Source organism: Chrysemys picta, chromosome 19 (assembly GCF_011386835.1).
Source record: "Chrysemys picta bellii isolate R12L10 chromosome 19, ASM1138683v2, whole genome shotgun sequence".
Lineage (NCBI taxonomy): Eukaryota > Metazoa > Chordata > Testudines > Emydidae > Chrysemys > Chrysemys picta.
This window is the reverse complement of record NC_088809.1, coordinates 10,517,873-10,537,802: the sequence shown is the minus strand read 5'-3', so window position 1 is coordinate 10,537,802 and position 19,930 is coordinate 10,517,873. Positions and strand designations below refer to the sequence as shown.

Sequence of the window (19,930 nt, the reverse complement as noted above, 5' to 3'; positions counted from 1 at the left end):
GAGTGCAAGGAAACAATGAAACAATATTGGCTGTGGGCTCAGAATCTCAGCTTGTTTTGTTTTGCCCCTTCCCTCTTTTTTTAAGTTTCTAGCTCTCCTGGTTAAGGGGGGAAACCTGGAAACATAACCTTAACTGCTGCAACACCAGAAGGCAAATAAAAAGTACCAAACATCTATTATCTTTAAAATTTCGTCATCTTTAAATCTTATGATTTTTGAGCACGTGGGGTTGGCAGGACTGGTATTCTCTGAGATATGCCCGTTGTAGCACCAGAGCAGTCTCTCCTGACTTCCCTTAGGGCTGTATAGGGTACTTCCTCCTGCTCTGCTCCCTGTGGGACGGTACTTATCCCAGCTGGTGCTAAGGAGACTTCACTCAACCTTTGTTAATATGGGGGAATCCAGAAGCTCTAGTCTCTAAAGTGCCACAAGGACTCCTAGTTGTTTTTGCTGATACAGACTAATACAGCTACCACTCCGAAACCTGCAGCTCTAAACTTGCTGCCACTTGTTTGCAACAGAGAAATAAATCTTAGCTCCTCTTTGGCAGTTATATCCGCTCTCTTACCTCTCAGTGGGCCAAGTTCTCTGCTGGCGTAACTCGACTGACTTCCCTGGCGTTCATGCGAGTAGAGAATTTGGCCCAGCTGTTAAGAAGTTTGTTTGAACAGGAAATCCCGCCCTACAGGGATTGCAACAGCCTCTTTGAGAGAAATGAAAGTGAAACTAAAACCAGCCAAAGTTATGGAGCAAGAAGAGAGTCTGTAGAGGGTGGCTCTGTACCTAAAGCAACTCCACTATGAATTTTAGGATTTATACGGCAGTTTATTGCTTCCTATGCACCGGTATGTACACCTAATATATTTGCATGTGTTATAGTGCTATGTAAAATGAGACTGAATCACTTTATATGCTAAATTCTTGATGTGTTGTTGCCAGAGACTGTTGGTTGTTGTGATAATGTCTGTCCTATTGTAAAGATGAGATTATCCTTGTTGGCCTGAGGGTGGTTTTAACTGCAGAACTGCTGATCCAAATAGCCTTGTTTTTATGTCATAGAAATCTAGGCTAAGGTTTTCAAAAGTATCTAGTGATTTTTTGGGGTACCTCAATTTTTGGGTGTCCAACTTGAGACACCCTAAATTCATGAGTTTCACTTTAAAATCTTAGCCTTAGTTTTTGAATAGAAACAAACCCAAAATCTCCAAATGAAACTCGGCCAAAACTGCTCTCTTTTGCCCCAGTTTGGGATAGACTCTACATAACAACCAAGTTTAGCTCATTTATTCCAACAAACTGAACCACAAATTCAAAACTTGGGCTAGGTTTGTCTACATTTATGTCAGTCTGGCCTGCATTACTGGCTATTAATGAAACTTGAAATGAAGCGTGATTTCTGGTTTTGCTAGAAAAATTGTGTCTGTCTGGGCTAATGTGCTGCATTTGTAACTTTAGATAGATATAAAATCTAAAATTTTAATCATTTATTTCATAATACAACCATAATTTAAATAGAACTTAATAATTACATTAAGTTCTGTGACCAAAAAGCAAAATGTATTTGCTCAGGGAAAATTTTATATCTTCTGTTATTTTCCCCCTCAAAAGATTTATGGATAAAGCCAATGTTCCTTGTACTCCTATAATGCAGAAAAATGGCGCTTCACCCTCAAAAAAAGTAATATTCAAGATACTACGGCCCAAATGGAGCCATTAAAATGGCATAGAAAGGTTGTTAGCTAAATGCATTAAATTTTTTTCACATGGGAAAACCAAACTTAATTCAGGGGTATTTTTTATTGTTAAAAGATCAACAGTATTTTTTTAATGCATTTGTGCATGTATTGCCTTGCAGGAATCCTAAAGCACCATAATGGAGTTGCAACAGCAGGTTCAACCTTTAGACAAAGTAGGCGGCTTTCCTGCTTGTTTGAGACAACTGAAACAATCCCATTGTTAAGTGAATTCACGTACATCAGACAGAATGCCTGGCTCCTGCTGAGTGGAGCTGAGAGACCTCACCAAGAAAATCCTCCTGCTGCTGATACCCTCACGTTTATCGTACAAGGTGAGTAATCTGTTTAGATGCTCAGGCATATGTGCAAATTTGGTTCCCATTTGAGGGAGTTATAAAATAGGTGCAGACTGAGGCTTGAGGCAACCAAAACTGGGGCCCCCAATCTCTGGGCAGGTTGGCAGACAAATCTCGGCTGGGGGGGGGGGGGGGGTGTCCTTCAGGTTGCTCAGGGATGGTGGCACACAAATGTTGGAATGCTGCATGCAGATCGTCCTCTGGACTCGCATTCCAGAAGCTTTGTGAAACCTGGGGGGTGATCTCAGAGTGTGGGGGCCTGGAGTGGTTAAACCACCATTGTCAGGAGATCTGGTGTGTTGCTATGCTTGCGTTGTCCTCCCGTCACTGTGGGTGAAGCAGGTTGTCCAGATTATCAGCCTGAATCATCCATCGACTGTTTAGCACAGTGTGGGCCTTTCTGATTAAGGCAATAGCTTCCCTATCTCTGAGGCCATATCCTCTCTCATTGTAGAGTTCCCATTTCAGCCTGCTGTGGAGTACAGTTATCCTTAGTACTTCTGGAGCTCTTTACACCCACAAAGTCTTTTACAAACATTAATCAATCTGCCCTCGCCTTTGGGATGTAGGTAAATATCACCCCCATTTTTCCAGTGGGGACACAGACTCTTGTGATCTTCCAAAGCCACACAGCTAGTCAGTAGGGGAGTTTGGTCTGGAATTCAAGTGTGTGAGTGTATCCTTCGCCTGTCAGGAGCTAAAGTATCAGTGGGCCTTGTTCTCTCTCACCGCGTTCTCCTACTAAAACCTCCAGTGTCCTCCGCTGGAAATGTAGCTTGCTGCTGCTGTGGACTGGCTGGATGGCAAAAACAAAATGAAAGACCTGCACGTGTTGTCATAGATGCATCAGCTGGCAGTGCCACAGACTGATAAACCGGGTATGCCGCGTGCGCATTACTTTACTTAGTGTGTGGGAAAGAGAACAACCGGAAATAATTAATAAGACCCTATTTGACAATCAGACACGTGAAGGTAGATTCCTACCTACCTCAGTGCATGCATTAATAGATCATACAGAATAAGTTAGGGCCTCTTCAGAGCCATTCCGCATTCTGTACACTCCTTCAGATCATTGTGCCTGTCAAGGCTGATTCCCCACTCCGGCACTTCGAGTGCAGAAGGTGGGGGCCTGCAAAGATTCTAAAAATTAATACTGACCGCTCCAGGCTTGTATTAAACTCCCAAGGTTACAGCTTTTCTCTGACTTTGGATGGGTAGATGCTGCCACCACTCAAGTGCAAAACCCCTTTTAGAACCCAGGAAGGCACACTTGGGAATTCCTTCCTGTCGGGTACCCTCAAGCCCTTTCACCCCCCCGCCCGCCCCCCATGTAAGAGCTGAGAAAGAAAACAGGAAATCAGCTGTTGCCACCAGTTAATTAAACAACATGTTCACTTAAGACACAAAAATCCAATCCTGTTCTTAAAAAAGGTAAATTTTATTAAAAATGAAAAGGAAGAATATACATCTGGAAATTCAGGCTATTGCTAGATTTAAAAAAAAAACAACACTTACAAGAATGAAGCATCAAGAATCATTTTCTTGAGGTCCAGCTTAAAGGTTACAAGCAAAACAAAAGCATTTGGGGTTAGCACAGATGAGTCCACAAGCCATAAAGAAATAAAAGAGAGAAACCTAATCACATCTTCCTAGACATTTCCTGATCTATTTACATATCTGGGGTTTCAAATGAGTAGTTTCTAGGTATGACTCTGATGATTTTTCATACCTGGTCCAAGCTCTTACAGCATAGCTGCTCTGTCCCTTCTCTCCAGGAGAGCAACACAGACAGACAAAGGGGAAGTTTTTTTCCCAATTTTAAAAAGTTCTAGCCTTCCCATTGGCTCCTTTGGCCAGGTACCCACTCACTTCCTTTTACCTATACCTGGAGTGAGACTTTTTAACTCTTTACAGGTAAAGCAAGTAGAGAACAGCTACTAAGAGGGATTTTATAGCTAACTGGCTGGCTGGTTCCATAAAAGGGACCACCCTTCATTTATCATTATGCCCAACTTCCTTATTTGTGTGCACACATCCTGTTGCCAGTAGAATGTAGGGAGATTGTGGTTCAGGCAACATAAGTGCATATGATCAAAGCATGGTGTTTTAATCCCTTATAATTGGGCCAAAGAAGAATGCATTTTCAGTAGACCACCAAGAGGCATGTGTCCAAACTAGGGATTATCTCTCTGCCAAGTTTCAAGCTTCTCCCAACGAGGTATTAGAAATGTTTTAAAAAAGACACACCATAGATGTTTAATAGTAGAAATGTATGTGTTCACTCCCTTCATAATCAAAAATGGCTGAACTGTTATTGTTCAAATTTAAAATTCATTCTTGGGCAGAGACCACACCTGGAAAACCTCTCTGCAAAATGAAAGTTACAAACAACTGAAATAAAGCCCTTTAGAATGGGAATGCTTAGTCAACTTTAATGATAACTGTCACTGCATTCCAGCCATGATGATTCTGTGTGTGTGCACACAACAAGCGGTTGGCCTATGGAATTCATTGCCACAAGATTTTGTTGAGATCAAAAGTTTAGCAGGATTCAGAAGGGATTGAATGAATATGAATATGTAGAGTTGTAACAATAAATGCTAATTTATATAAAATCCTCAGGCTTCAGGCCATAAAACAACCTCTTACGGTTAGGGATCAGGAAGAATCTTCCCTGAGGGACAGGCTATTCCAGTGGTTTTCAAACCGTGAGTCGCAACCCAGTTCTGGGTTGTAGAATGGAAGGCACTGGGTCGCGGTGGCTCTGGTCAGCACCGCAGACCGGGCTGTTAAAAGTCCCGTTGGTGGTGCTGCCTGGCTAAGGCAGGCTAGTCCCTACCTGCTCCGACACTGCGCTGCGCCCCGGAAGCAGCCAGCAGCAGGTCTGGCTCCTAGGCGCGAGGGCATGGGGCTCCATGCGCTGCCCCCGCCCCGAACACCGGTTCCCAGCCAATGGGAGCTGTGGAGGGGGGCGGTGCCTGCAGGCGAGAGCCGCACAGAGCTGCTTGCACACCTCTGCCTAGGAGCCGGACCTGCTGCTGGCTGCTTCAGAGGGGCAGAGCGGTCCGCAGTGCCAGGAGAAGCAGGAAGCCTTCCTTAGCACCCCAGCTGCGCCGCTGACCGGGAGCCGCTGGAGATAAGCCCGTGCCCCTTACTGCACCCCAAACCCGTCATCCCTGGCCCCAGCCCAGAGCCCTGACCCCCCTCCCGCACACCAACCCCCGACCCTAGCCCAGAGCCCCCTCCCACACCCTGAACCCCTCATCTTGGCGTCACCCCAGAGCCCTCACCCCCGTACTCCAACCCTGAGCCCGTCCCACTCCCCAAATCCCTCATCCCCAGCTCCATTGGGTCACGGGCATCAACAGTTTTCTTCAACTGGATTGCCGGGAAAAAAGTTTGAAAACCACTGGGCTATCCCATAGCTGCCTACTGCAGGGTTTCTTGAACCTTCCTCTAAAGCATCTGGTGCTGGCCACTGTGGGTGGTAGGATACTGGGCTAGATGGACCCCCTGATCTGTGGCTATTCTTATGTTTCACAACATTTTTATATATAGTATAGATATGTAATATATGAGTAATAGTGTCCACCTTTCTCAGCTGGGGACCCCACTTCCCCACTGCAAGACACAAAAGTATGAGTTCTTGCTTGAGTCCTGCTGTGGGGAAAATTTGGCTCCTGGTAGTTTGTTAAATGAATAGATGCTGTGCTATGTTCTAAATTGGCCAATAGGTGTCAGCATAACACCCTACAACTAAGCATGCTACACTAGTCGTTTGTTTACCGACAAGGGGGTGTTGATCTGTGTCAGACTGTTTTCTGTGTGCCAACGCACCCTGACTGGTTTCAGCAAATATTTTTACAAGAGGGAAATGTAACAGAAGGATGAGCCTTTCCTTCCGTGAACGAGTGACAGTGGAGTGAAGAGCTAAACAGGATGCGCTTGACATGAGAGGGTCCATTTTTAGTGCGTTTGACTGAAGAGTCTTCCATAGATTCCCCCATCTAGTCTCTGTAATGTTTGTAACTCTGGTTGTTCTTTAACAACCTGTAGCTCAGGGTACCTTTTAAATTGATTCTTCCAAAGGATACCCCCAGATAAAGTTCATTAGTTCATGCTGAATTAAGGACCCAGGAGGTCTGAAAAATAAAGCTGGAGGCTAGTTCCAAATTATCCCTTCCTGTTGCAACTTCTGATACAAATCAGTAGCCCATTGAATTTGAGGTGTCAGCCTCTTGTGTTTATCTGGAAAAAAACAGTTTATCAACCACACCCCGACATGCCTGATTTAAATACCTTTTAAACACAGCCTTCGGGTATGTCTTCACTACCCGCCAGATCGGCAGGCAGCGATCGATCCAGCAGGGATCGATTTATTGCGTCTAGTCTGGACACAATAAATTGACCCCCAAGTGCTCTCCCGTCGACTCATGTACTCCAGGGCCACGAGAGATGCAGGCGGAGTCGACGGGGGAGCGGCAGCAGTCGACTCACCGGGGTGAAGACACCACAGTAAGTCGATCTAAGTACGTCGACTTCAGCTACGTTATTTATGTAGCTGAAGTTGCGTAACTTTGATTTCCTCCAACCCCAGTATAGACCAGGCCTTCAAATTGTAATATCAGTGAGTATTCATAATTTCACACCCAGCTTTGTTACATATAATTTACAATGATATTCTTGACCCCGGGGGTTGTTTGTTTTCAAATATTTCACAAGGCATATTTGGCACAAAAATCACAGCAGTGGTGTGAAGGGTCTGAATACAGAGGTGGCTAGGGTCACAGTGACTGCAACTTAGAAGTGGATGGCTGGCCAACCTGAAATGAGTTGGCGGGTCGTGTCCCAGGTTCTAGCGGACAAGTGCCCGTGTCAGGGAGCCACCTATATAAGTGTCTTGTGTGGCCGTTCTGGCAGAAGAACTGAGTGAGCATGGACAGTGAGGCCCTGATTCTGAGTTGTGGCTCAGCTCTACTCGGTGCCTGTTAGGATGGCGGGTGCCATAAGCCCTCTTCTGGCACTGGGGCCTTCTTGGGGACAGACCAGTCCCGGACACAAACCAGAACAGCCCAAAGACTGAAATATGAAATAACTCTGAAGGTTGATCAACCTTGTACCAACTTGTGCCGCCACATCCCGTGGGCATGCTCCATATGCCAGGGCAGCCGGGGTGAGACTGGCCTAGAAGTCTCTACGGCAGGTCTGTACCACATAGGGATGGCACTGGCACAGGCAGAGCTAAGCCTCTGCTGTTCAGCTAAGCTGCCTTTCCCCTGTTGCAAGGAATGATCAGAACCTGACTTTCCTTCCGCTCCTGGTTGAGGCACTTTAGTAGGTCCCTGTGGGTGTTACTGCAGGCTGGGATGTGCTATGTGGCTGAACATAAGACTTCAGGGATTGCCTACGCAGGAAATAGCAGTAGCGCTAACTCCCCATGTGGACTCTCTTACCGCACCCTAAGAGCACCTTTGTGCACATCAGCTTAATATACTTTGGAAGTATTCCAAGCTAAACTGCATTAAGAGTGTCCACATGGGGAATTGGTGCAGAGTAGCTAACTCACTTTGAATTCACAGCCTAGCTTACTGCATACTAACTTCCCTGGGTAGATAAGTCCTCAATCTTCACTAGCATTACATTCACTTAGTAAATGAATATTTAATCATTTTGCGAGAGTGGGAAGACAAATCCTGCTGGGAATGTTGTTAGCTTGTGCTGTTCTATCATCACCAGATAAAGTTAATCACAACATAGCGGGGATATGCAGAGTACATTTCCCTCGAACTAGTCACAACAGTGTAGGAGGATTCAGAGAAAAGATGTGCCTCTTGGAGCCCTTTTATGCTTAACTGTTCATGGTGGGAGAGGAATCTGAGCTGCAAAGTTCAGATCTTGAGCCAGGTTTCAAATTTCCCTATGTGTTTGGGGGTTTGCTTTGGGTTTATCTTTAGAAATAACATTATTGTGTGATTATGATTAAGGGATTTATTGTGTGGCTCACAAATAACTTATTGTGTGTATGGCGGATGACAAAGAGTAGTGACAATATACTGTGTTAAAAAGAGAACTCAAGGGGCAAGAATACCCCTTTGTTCATAAAATGTATCTTACTAAAATGCACTCCCCAGAATATCTCATTATTCAGTCTCCTGAACTCTGTGCTTTTCCCAATGCACTCAAGTGAGTGCCGTCACATTCGTGGAGGGATTTCCTCATTCTGTTCTGGGGACTGGTAAAATACATTGGGACGAGATGAGCCTTGCAGCTTACCTCTAGAAATCAGGACATCTGTCTGTTTTCTTGGTCTCTCATCTGTTGATTTGATTGATTCTTTGGCTATTCTTTCAGCCAGTACAAGGTCTGTGAACCGCTTAAGTCCTTAAGTCTCTGTACAGGGGTGAGCTTCACCCTTTAAGCCCTTGGATGGGAATAAAATAGCAGTTCATATTCAGAGCTACACTGCCGAAAGCTCCTTAGCGTATATTGATAATATTCGACAGTCTGCCGGCTCAGTGATACTCATTTCAGAGATGCTGAAAACTCTAGATCTACTGCTGATCTCACTTAAATCTTGTTACTCCGGTGTAACTCCATTGATTTCTGTGTCGTTTCTCCTGATTTTCACCAGTGTAACAGAGAGGAAAATCAGGCTCTGTCACGTCAGACCCCTCCTAAAGCCAGGGTAATTAGCTGTGAAGGAGAGGTGTGTGTAGTATTCGTTAACAAGCATCTTTATCTTAGTCCTGAGACACTACAACCAAATTAGGGCCACAGCTCTGCAACTGGGTCCATAAAGGCAGAGATTTGAGCCTATAAAGCGCCTGTTGTAAAACCAGGGGTTTGGGGAGAAGATTTCCATGCTATTTGTGCGTGTGCTGAGAGTGGATTACAACTGAGATTGAATAGGGTTGCATAGTATTTGCTGTTTGGGCTGGTGTGCATAGATAGTTTGACTCGCTCCATAATATTTATTAAGATGAGCTGGGATTCTAACAGGTGCATGTGTGGTTTTTTCATGCAGAGTCCTCCTCACTGGATATTCTCCAACATGTGGATGAGGATACTGACAAGCTTGAATGTAAGATTAACAGATATTTTACAGATAACACCCAGATCCTCTGGCCTGGGTTACAAACTCAACTTCATAAACTGGATTCGTGGTTCACTGGTACCATAAAGCACCTGGCTGACAAATTCACCGTTACGGTCTTTTTGGTACAATCAAGTGCCAGCAAAGAGGCAGAGAACCGAGTCCCCGAAGATGTTTCTCAAGGCAACGCAGAGAGATTTTATCTTTCAGGTAACAATAAGACTATCAAAGAAACATTGAATAATAATGATGATAACCCTAGTTTGCACTTCTACTGCACCGTCCAAATGAGGACTTTAAGTTTTACAGTATCCACGTGGCATTGTAACGACCATGTGAGTTTGTCGATGAAATAACTAGCAGCATGATATTTTAAAAATATCCCATTGGTGGGTTTAAAATAGGGAGCAGCAGCTTTGCTAGAGTTGTGTATAATCGAAATAATGGGTCTCATTCTTATTTACACTACGGGCGTATTGCTGATTCTTGCGATTTTATTTGGGGTGTCCTTTTATTTGGTGTTTTCCTTAAAGCCCCAGCTCCTGGAATCTTGTGAATAAGAGACAATCTCAACAGTCCTTTTGAAAATAAATGAATTAGTCAAATATATATATTTTTTAAAAGTAAGTTTCTAGGCTTCATCGTTATGGAGACAGTGTTGAAAATTGAAATTAAAGGCTCAAAACCTAGAAGGTAAATAAAAAGAAGACCAAATGTTGTGTTTTGTTTTGTTTTGTTTTTAAATCTTACTTTTTAAGCCAATTTCATGATTCTGAGAGGTATGACTCCTGGTTTTTGAATACTTAGGATTGCCAATACAGCTAAGGCCACTTGACTCCCGTGTCGCAGGGTAAAGGGGCTTGAAAGTAGATGTAAAGATACACTTTTCTGGCAACGCAAGTTAACATGGCAGCTTCTCAACCCAAGTGCAAGTAATAATAACAATGGACAGTAATATTATTTAGTACATGTATAGTGTTTTGCATATTCAAAACTACCATAGAGACATTAACTAGCTAATGCTCAAAGCACCCTTGTGAGGTCAAGGATCATCTTCCCTTTTCAGATGGGAGTTTGAGGCAGGGAGGTGGGTTGGCTTAGTGGCAGAACAGAAAATAGAATTCAGACTCCGTGCTCAAGCCTCTCAACCATGTTGCTTTTACACACACAAACTCTCAGTTTCACTCTTAGTCTCACTTTTATAATAGCAGGAGTGGGATTCTGATGTCCAAAAGATAGGCTTCAGCAAAGAAGCTAAAGGTTTGTTTGTTTGTTTGTTTGTTTTGTTGGCCGGCCAACCCAGATTCCCATTGTAAATTGGGAATAACTTGACTGAAGTGATATATAGATATATAGTCTTTCACCTGAGGTTTTTAAAGAATATGATTAAATGTTTCCCAGTTATTTACTATCATGAAAATCTAGATGGCAAAAAAGAGTGTTGGTTAACTAAGACTTGTAGAGAGACAAGGTGGGTGAGGTAATATCTTTTATTGGACCAACTTCTGTTGGTGAGAGAGACAAGCTTTCGAGCATATACAGACCTCTTCTTCAGGTCTTGGAAACTAACTCAGTGTCCCTGCTAAATACGAGGTTTGAAACTTTGAGTTCTCTAATATCCTGGGACCAACATGGCTACAACACTGCATAAGACTTGTAGCACAGTTATTAATTATTGAAGGTTAATTGTACCCATTATTCAAATGGAGAGACTGAGGCACAAAGAGACATTAAATGGCTTGACCAAGGGCACAAAAGAAGTCGGTGGCAGAGCGATGAATTGTACCCGTTTCTCGCTCTGACCGCATATAAGCTTTATTCTGTAGTATGGGTTTGTGTGTCTTTAGAGGGCAGCTTGCACTCTGACTGTGTTTAGCACCATTGATCCAAAATCTGGTTGCTCTAATGCTGCTCTATCATCTGTATTACAGGTGTATTCTTGGTACGCACAGGACCCTCTCTAATCCAGTCTGGCTTGAATAAGGATGTCCTCCTCAGCTGTGCTTTCTCAGTCGATCACCACACAGATGTCACCATCAAATGGGTATTACAGCAGAAAGGGGGACACAAGAAACTGATATTTGCCTACAATGGATTTACCAGGCAGGTGGAACACGAGGATAAACGGGCTGAGATGTTCCTAGCAGAGCTGCCTAAGGGGAATGCGTCTCTCTTACTAAGAACAGTGGGAGTAAGAGATGCAGGAACCTATTCTTGCTCAGTATTGGTGTCGTCACTTCTTTGGGCACAGAATATCCAGCTGGAAATAGTAGGTAATTGATTGTTTTAAAATATATTGGGCAACGCTGAAAATTTTGTATTACCTTCATTTAGCAGGATAAGAGGATACTTGCTTTGATATGGATGGGTGATCACTTAGCAATCGCTGTCTATTGTTCTGTGTTTATGACGTACTCCGCTGGAACTGAGCAAAGGTGGGGAATTTGTGAGGCTCTCAGACATGATCCAGTCTCCTTGCCATGTGATCGCTGTCTGGTGCTTTTTTTTCCCCACTGCCCTTTACTTTTGTGTCTGAGGGATAAACGCTCCTATGTCTAATTCCATCCAGGAATCGAATCAGGGGCCCAAGACCAGAGCAAGAGGTTGGGGCAGATCCAGCAGCAAGAGTCCATGCTGTCCCCGGTCTGCCTTTCCATAACAAAGGGCTGGTCTACACTGGGAGGGGGGATCGATCTAAGATATGCAACTTCAGCTACGCAAATAGCGTAGCTGAAGTTGAAGTATCTAAGATCGAATTACCTGGGGTACACACGGCGCGGGATCCACCGCCGCTCACTCTGGTGGAGTTCCGGAGTCGACGGGGAGCGCGTTCGGGGATCGATATATCGCGTCTTAACGAGACACGATATATCGATCCCGGATAAATGGATTGCTACCCGCCGATACGGCGGGGAGAGAAGATGTACCCAAAGACAGGGCCGCTGAAATTTTAGCCAATGGAGCATCCTCTAGCAAATCCTACAGTACAGCCAGGTCATATTCTGCAAGCTCCTTTTTTAAAGGATGATTGCTGCACTTAGTATTTGTGTCATTTCCCTTTTCTATGGTAAATGTAGTGGATGGTACATGTCAAAGGGTTTTTTAATGGTTCCATGTCATTCTTCTCAACCAGCCAACACTTAAATGTGGGTCACAATGGGTCAGAGACCCCCCAAATAAAGGGGGGGACACAAATGTATTCCTGTAGGAAGCTTTATAATGCTGTGGGATTCCTTCCTTTGGTGGAGTGAAGTTCTGTCTCTTGATTTCTGTTTCTGGTGCAAACAGTTTTCAGCAATATAAGCAAGGGAAGCCAAATTTGTGTGGATGGGAAGTAATTTGGGGGCTAGAATGAGTGATATCTTTAGAAATGAGGGGCGCTAAATGGTGCCATTTTAATAGCTGGGTTTGTTTATTTTTAAATGGATCTGGATGCAGCACTGTAATGACTTTTTATTCACCAGAAAAGCCCACAGTGACCCTCAACGCTGACGTCCTGTCTCTGGTGGAAGGAGACGAACACAAGCTGGTCTGTGACATCAGTCACTTTTACCCTCATGATGCCGATGCTCAGTGGCTTCAGGAACCAATGAAGCAGGGGATGCTCCCACATGTGGTGACTCACGTTGTCTCTAGTAGTCACAGGCACAACAGCGATGGGACTTACAGCTTCTCCAGTTACTTCCTGCTTAAGGCCTCCCTCAGGGACGATGGGCGTAGGTACACCTGCCGGGTGGAACACCAAAGCCTGAAACACCCAATCAAGAAAAGCCTGACGGTTAAAGTGACAGGTACAGTATTCACTGGAGGAGACCGCATTGATTTCTTGACTTCTTACCCCATGGTAGATCTGATCAGGAATTTTCTCCTGACAGAAAATGGCTTTTTCAACTCAACCAAAAATTTTCATGACAATATTTCCATTTTTGTTCCAAAAAAAAAAAAAAAAACCAACAAAAAAACCTTTTTTTTTTTTTTTTTTTTTTGACCCAAAAAACCAAAGAAAAATGCACAGCAAACTTAATTTATAATCAGCATTTTGGGGGAGGAAGACTAGAAATCCTTTCCGGACCAGTTTGACCCTGTGATGTTTGATTGATTAATTTGTTAAAGAACAGTGTGCAGTAGAAAGCGTAGGAACAAAGATGGTCCCTGCTCGGAAAAGCTTGCTGAGTGCCTGTGTTTCCATGTTGTTTTGAACTCCTTTCCATTGGGCAACAGAGATGGGGCTCTTGGAGGGATTTCAGTGAGGAGTGGAGAGTGGTTTGGTGAGCCTTAAGTGTTAGGATAGTAGACAATAATAACAACCACCCATAAAATCTTTGTGCCTATGTGTTATCTCCCATCCTCATGCTCAGCTATCAAATATCAATAGTAACCTTTGTTCAAGGCCCGTCCTGGGGTTAATAACTAACTCCTCTCAACCTCAGGCCTTTAACACCCTGCGGTCGTAAATCCCACCTCGTTACTTTGATCCCCCAAAGTTTCTTGAGCCTCAGCTGTGGTTTGTTCTGTTTATTTTATTTTGTTTTTAATCCTCTGCAATAGACTGTTTTTTAACACATACAGATGTCATATGGCTTCGTCATTGTAAATCAGATCTATGTCCCCTAAGAAGCATCAGGGGGTTTATTCTTCTCTGCAGGTCAAATTATCAAATTGTTCTCTTTTATTTATGGACAGAATCTACCTCAGCAACTTGGTTCCTTGTCATCCTATTGGTCCTTCTCGCTGGGTGCCTTGTTGTGACGTTGTGTTACCTTTACCGAGGTAAAAAAAAGTGTGTGAAAACCAGACTTTGGGGTGGACAGGAATTTGCTGGCATCCCCATTATTTATTTGTATTATTGTAGCGCTTAGGCCTGTCAGTCGTCGATCTGGAACCCACTGTGCTAAACGCTGTAACAAGACAGTCCCTGCCCCAAGGAGCTTACAACCTAAATATAAGACAAGAGGCAACAGATGGATACAGACAGACAGATGGGGGAAGTAGAAGGAAACAATGAGACAATATGGGTCAGCGTGACAGGCAGTGGCCTCCGCACACCAGCAGCCTCATTGTTGTTCTATTGAAAGACAGGGTCAGATCCCCGACTGCTGTAAATTGGCCTAGCTCTATTTAAGTCAATGGAGCTGGGCTGATTTGAACCATCTGAGACTCTAAGCCCCAACTTTTAACTGTAACGGAGTTGTCCGCTTATAACTGTGAAGTGGTGTCTATTGTTCAACGTTCTGGCTGACCAGTCTCTCTTTTCTACCCTAGGGATGGGCCCCAATAAGGTAGGTTTGTGTTCTGTTTTCTACACATTCCCTTTATGCTGTTTCCATTGGCCTGTTCTCTAATGTGTTGGTCTTTGTTTAAATTTCAGCCAAAACCTTACTAGAGCACAAGACCTTTCAGTCCAGTCAGGTAAGAGGCAAAGGATCCAACTGGCAATATGCAATAACCTGCAAGCGTACGTCTGCACCGCCCGCGGCACCGAGCTTGGGTGAAGAGACGTGGGGCTCGCACTGTCGCACGTAGATATGGTGGCTCGGGCTGGTGCTCAAGCTCTGAAGCCGAGGGAGCGGAGGTAGGCTTCAGAGCCCAAGCTCCGTCCCAAGCCACGACTTAAAAATACTGTCTACGGAGCTCTTTTTAGCACGGTAGCCCAAGGCCCGTGAGCCCAAGTCTGTTGACCTGGGCTCAGAGCTCACTGTTTCTGGCTATGAAGATGTACCCTAAGAGAGCGTGGGTGGAGTTTTCAGAAGCACCCAGCATTAGCCTAACTCCGCTCTCACTGGAAGCAGTGGGATTTTTGTCGTGACTTCAAAGGGAGGGAACGCAGTTAGGCCAAAACCCCACCCTATGTTATTAGTAGAGTCCGTATAATTTAGAGATAAAGAGGGGGAGGGGGAGTCAGGAGTCCTGAGCTCTGCCACTGAGTAACTTCATCGACTCAGGCAAGTCAGTTATCCCGTCTGTGTCTTATTGACCCATCCGCTGAATAGAGATAATAATTATCTGCTTCTCACATGGGTTGCGAGGCTTCACTCCTGACTATTTGTAAAGTGATTTACTTGGATGAAAGGGGCTGTATAAATTCCAAGGACTGTGTGTGTTTAAAGTTGTTTCCATTTATTCCCAAATACAAATAACAGAAGAACCCTTCGTTTTTTCCCCAGTGTATATTTGTTGCAGTCGGAAGCGAATGGTCCCATTGCCTGCATTTGGAGAGCGATATTCTGTTTTTGCAGTATAGACTAACTCAGAGAGCAGCACTATGAGGAGTTGTGTAGCCATAGCACTGGGCAGTGCCCGCAGGCAGATGGCAACAGGCTGCTATAACTTAGATGGGCCTTGAGCGGCTCCTGGAGCAGCCTCAAATCAGGAGGGACCAAATGTAGCTTAAAGCCATCAGAGCCCCAACTTTCCCTAGGCTGCGAGTTCAGTACAGTGCCTCTAGGAGGTGTAGTGCAGTCACACAAACCCAATCACTGCACTGTCAGTTGGGCATCTAACTCCCTTAGGCTCCTTTAAAAAAGTCTAAATCCCCTAGATTGCCTTGAAAATCTTAACCAGGTCATCTTTACCTGTAATGCTCCCTTCCTTTTTTAATGCAGAAAGCAAATTAACAGCTAACCTCCTGAGTGACGATACATCTTGCCTTATCTACCTCTTCTTTAATTTGCATTTGATTTAGTTATGAAAAACAAAGCTGTTTAATATTTCATTGCCCCAGGCATTTTACGACCCTGGGAACATACAGTGCATGTTGTTATAAAATTTTAAGTATTTAAAGTAGTGTTACCGCATAGTCCTTTACAAACTTTGCTTTCAACTTCAGGAGAGTCTCATAAGCAGCCACTCTTTAAGGTGTGCACAAAAAAAGAGAGTGCCAAATTGTAGGGTTGGAAGTAAAGAAGAATTCTGTCTCCAGCTGAAACTACAGAGGAAATTTTAGTGGGACAGATTGTAATTACCCAAGCTGGAATTGGGTCACAACAGCAGGTTAACAACCCTATTCTTCAAAAAAATACTCTATTGAGTATTTAGTGACCACAAAGTTATTGGACTTAAGTTCTCCTCCTCATTGGAAATATTAGGACTTCGGACCAAATGAGACATAAGAACTTTAAACCATAAGAGTAAAGTCAAAAATACTTCCTGAGGCTGGTTACCATGGGGCTAGGATTTTGGCTCTCAGACATAAGTCCTTAAAACAGTGAAGAAACTGCAAACAAAAAGCACCGAGTGCCTCAGTAGCACTGGGAGTGGGATCAGATCACTCACAGGTTTTTTATGCCATTTGTTTGGTTTGCACTCTTGTGTCATCTTCTCTTTTCAAATCCCTCTGTCTTACCCTTTGAGAGCAGTATGCTCATGCTCTCATTTGGTGTTTTTTATGACCCGTCTCTTATTATGGTGGCACCTAGAGGCTTCAGCCGTCATCTTGGGCCCATTGTCTTAGGCACTGTACACACACTTAAACAGTCTCTGCCTGAAAATGCTTATAACTGAAATAGACAAAGGACAGCAGAAAGGGAGTATTAACCCCATTTTAGAGGTTAGGAGACTGAGGCCCAATGCAGTGAAATGACTTGCCTGAGATCACACAAAGTAGAGCTGAGGACTAAACTCTAATTTCCCGAGTCCTAGTTCAATGGAAGATGTCGCCCTATAACTTCAAGACTGTGAGTGAAAGTGAGGTGAACCTTTTTTTCCAGGATCTACACAGCTGATCAGCAACTCCTAGAGAGAGAACTTCTGTGACTGAAGGCCAGGACCTACCACTAAGGGTTTGGGTCTTTTGTTCAAATATGTTGGACAATTTACCGGGGACTCTGGAGTCCACCAAGTGTCATGCAAGTTGCTCATCTGCCGTCCATACCCGCCAGGAGAACCTAAATTAATATTACAGTTGATCAAAATAATTTGTCAGATCTGTTTTGATGGAAAATAGCTTTTCAAAGGAAACACATTTTTGTGAGAAATGTTCATCTTATGAAATACGTCAAAACAAATTTTGGCTCAGATTTTTTTTGTTTCTTTGGTTTTTTTCCTCTTTTCTCCCCCCTTTCTACCAGCAAAGGGAAGTTTAAAAAAAAAAAACAGAAATGAAACTGATTCATTTCATCAAAACAACTTGGTGAAAAATTTTGAACAAAACAAAAAGATGTTCATTTTGTTCTAGGTTCTTTCCAGAAAATATTTACCATTTTTAATATCATCTACTCATTCAGTCTAGTGGAGAGGAAGTACAGAAAAATAGTGTGCTTTGTATAAAGGATGATGCTCCAAGTAGGCCAGGCTTTCTGTTTAATCCTTTTAAAGAAATCAATATAAAATACCCTTTTCTGTCCCTTGCTTTTAGGACGTGCTGCTCCCCAGCTGAGAAATGAATCACAGCACAGAGAGTGGAAAGAAAGAACATGTCCCTCTGACTTCATCCTGCGCTGGATTTGCCCTAGTAGCTCCAGATGGTGTTTCTTCTGTGTTGCCTTGTACACTTATAAAAGCTACGGCTGGTGGGAGTGGAGAATTCTGATTTGATGGTGTTACACACAAGTTGCGAAGGAATGAAAAGTTGAGCCCAGAAAATGAATGAATGAAAGGAAAAGTTGAGCCTGGTCTGCACACCGTGATTTTTTTGTACTGCTTTGAATGTTGGTTAGTGGTATGAATTATTTTTGTTTAACTGATGCAGCTGGGAGTAGTTATGCCAGAACATCCCCGTCGGTGGACACCTATTCCCCTTACCACATGGAAATAAGATGCACTAAAATAACTTCATCCATACTAGGGGGGATTGCGATACTGTATGGTGGTATAGTTAATGAAATACAACTTGTATGCGGACAAGGCCATAGATGAGATCCTTTAAAATTATGGGCCAGGTTCCTTGTTGCCCTGCCCCTTGTATAATCATTCGCACAAGTGCAGATTGGGTATGAAATATTCCCAGTCTGACTGACTAGCATTTTGCACTGATTTGGGCCAAATTTACACAATGGGAGTGATAGCAGCATAGCTAGCTGTAGGATATGAAAAGATTTTTTTTCTCGTCGCTGTAAGAACACCACCTCCCCAAGCGATGGTAATGAGGTTGATGGAAGCATTCTCCTGTCGACCTAGCTATGGATGGGGGTGTGGATCTGTATAGACCAGGCCTTTGGGGTAAAAAAACTACACAAGGTGCCGGGCGGTGGAGAATCTGGCTTTATGACCTCCAACAGTTTTCACCAGTATTTCTCAGTCATCAGTCAGATGGCCTGTATTTGCATGTTAGCATTGTTATGTCAGGGGGTTTATGGGTGGTGGTGGGTTTTTTTTAAAGCCACATGGGTGCTCAGGTAATTTATCCTAGTAAATGAACAGCAAGAGTTCTACTCTGTTCCCTCTCTCTTGCCTCCACACTTGCTGGTTTGAGCACCTTCCCTGCAGTACTTGCCCTCTGAAACAACCTTCCTGTATCTCTCTGCTTTATCCTTCCACAGATCTTCAAACATGGCTTTGCCCTGCGTAGTCCTATTCATTTTTCTCTTGTAGATCTAGAAATGCTTTAATTTAACATGCAGACAATACCTTCATACCATTGTTACTATAACTTGTGCCATCCATTGCCCGCTCACTGGTTAGTATCATTCACATCTGCCTTGGGGACCCAGTTTGTGTGGAAAAAAACGTGTGCAAAACGGGGTTGGATCAGGCTGTACATGCCATTGCTTAGGCATGGTTTTTATACCAGTGCTTCTTTTTGAGGAGTTAATTTACATTTTGGGCACTGGCTATCTTCTTTAATATTTATGTGCATGTGCAAGAATTAAGTTCTACACCTGAAAACAATCCAGAAATTGAAGCTGTTGCCAGGATGTGGCAGCCTGTTTGGTAAGTAGAGAATGTTCTACCAGTGCCCTGCCATCTCTAGGGGCTGCTTGGTGGGTTTCCGGGTGACATTTTAAGGTACTGATTTTGACCTATAAAGCCCAAAATGGCTTAAGGACCTGCCTACCTGAGACTCTGTCCTTGAGCCATGCAGCTGCAGTTGAGATGAGCAGACGGGCTGGAGTCCTAGGGAGCTACTGGCTGAGCAGTTCTCTGTGAGGACCCCACAGCTTTAGAATTAGCTCCCGGCCCCCATCTGAAATAGACCGTCTGATCAACTTCAGGACACGTTGCAAATCTTACCTTTTAGTCCCCAGGTATTTGAAAATGGTGGTTGCATGCAGGCAGGTTGGTTATAAGGGTGGGAAATGGTTGGAGAGAAAAGATATTTGAATTTTAAACTTGCCTGGCTCCCTGGTGGTCATTTACATTGACTTGTTTGGCTGTACGTGGAATAGCTTGAAGTCATGGTGTCTAGAATGTACGGGGTGGTCCCTTTTTAGTATTTGCACAAATCAATCTGCTTGCTGGCTTTCTTAAATGCAAAGGGGTCATTAACCATTTAACAGCAATAAAGCCACATAAGAGAAACTCAAATAAATTCTGATTTGTTTGACTTGATTCTTAATCTCTGGCTGCTGGGCGTAGGCTCCGTGGATTTGTTACTCCTCAGGTCTCAATATTCCCACCCTGGTTTTTCCATGGCTGGCTCTATAACAGAGGCCGGCAGTTGTGTTTGACAAGGGTTCGTGTGAATGTTGTTTTTAGTTTTGGCTTAGGTTGGTCTGCACCCTCCGCTCCATAGAGCGTGGAAAGGCTGTCTATAGACTTGGATTTTAGCCACAGGTGTAGCTGCATTTACTCAAGTATGAGTCACACTG

General features: G+C 43.9%; 1 protein-coding gene across 2 annotated transcripts; it reads left to right on the top strand.

Moving 5' to 3' along the window:
- Positions 1-686: 686 nt before the first annotated feature.
- LOC101932527 (tapasin-related protein-like) lies at positions 687-19,650 on the top strand. 2 transcript variants are annotated; one of them, XM_005298904.4, is made up of 9 exons: positions 687-845; positions 1,856-2,068; positions 9,117-9,395; positions 11,117-11,458; positions 12,650-12,976; positions 13,869-13,955; positions 14,448-14,464; positions 14,554-14,594; positions 17,539-19,650. In XM_005298904.4, exons 1-8 carry the CDS (start codon positions 800-802, stop codon positions 14,566-14,568), a joined length of 1,326 nt encoding a protein of 441 aa, XP_005298961.2. In that variant the 5' UTR covers positions 687-799; the 3' UTR covers positions 14,569-14,594; positions 17,539-19,650. The 2 variants fall into 2 exon arrangements, with proteins under 2 accessions (XP_005298961.2, XP_065429402.1); XM_065573330.1 differs by lacking the exon at positions 14,448-14,464 and having other exon boundaries at positions 13,869-13,965.
- Positions 19,651-19,930: the final 280 nt, after the last annotated feature.

Coding starts and splice junctions, on each gene's coding strand:
- LOC101932527 (XM_065573330.1), top strand. CDS start 800: ATGAATTTTAGGATTTATACGGCAGTTTATTGCTTCCTATGCACCG. Junction 846..1,855: donor TTATTGCTTCCTATGCACCG/GTATGTACACCT, acceptor ATTGCCTTGCAG/GAATCCTAAAGCACCATAAT. Junction 12,977..13,868: donor CCTGACGGTTAAAGTGACAG/GTACAGTATTCA, acceptor ATTTATGGACAG/AATCTACCTCAGCAACTTGG.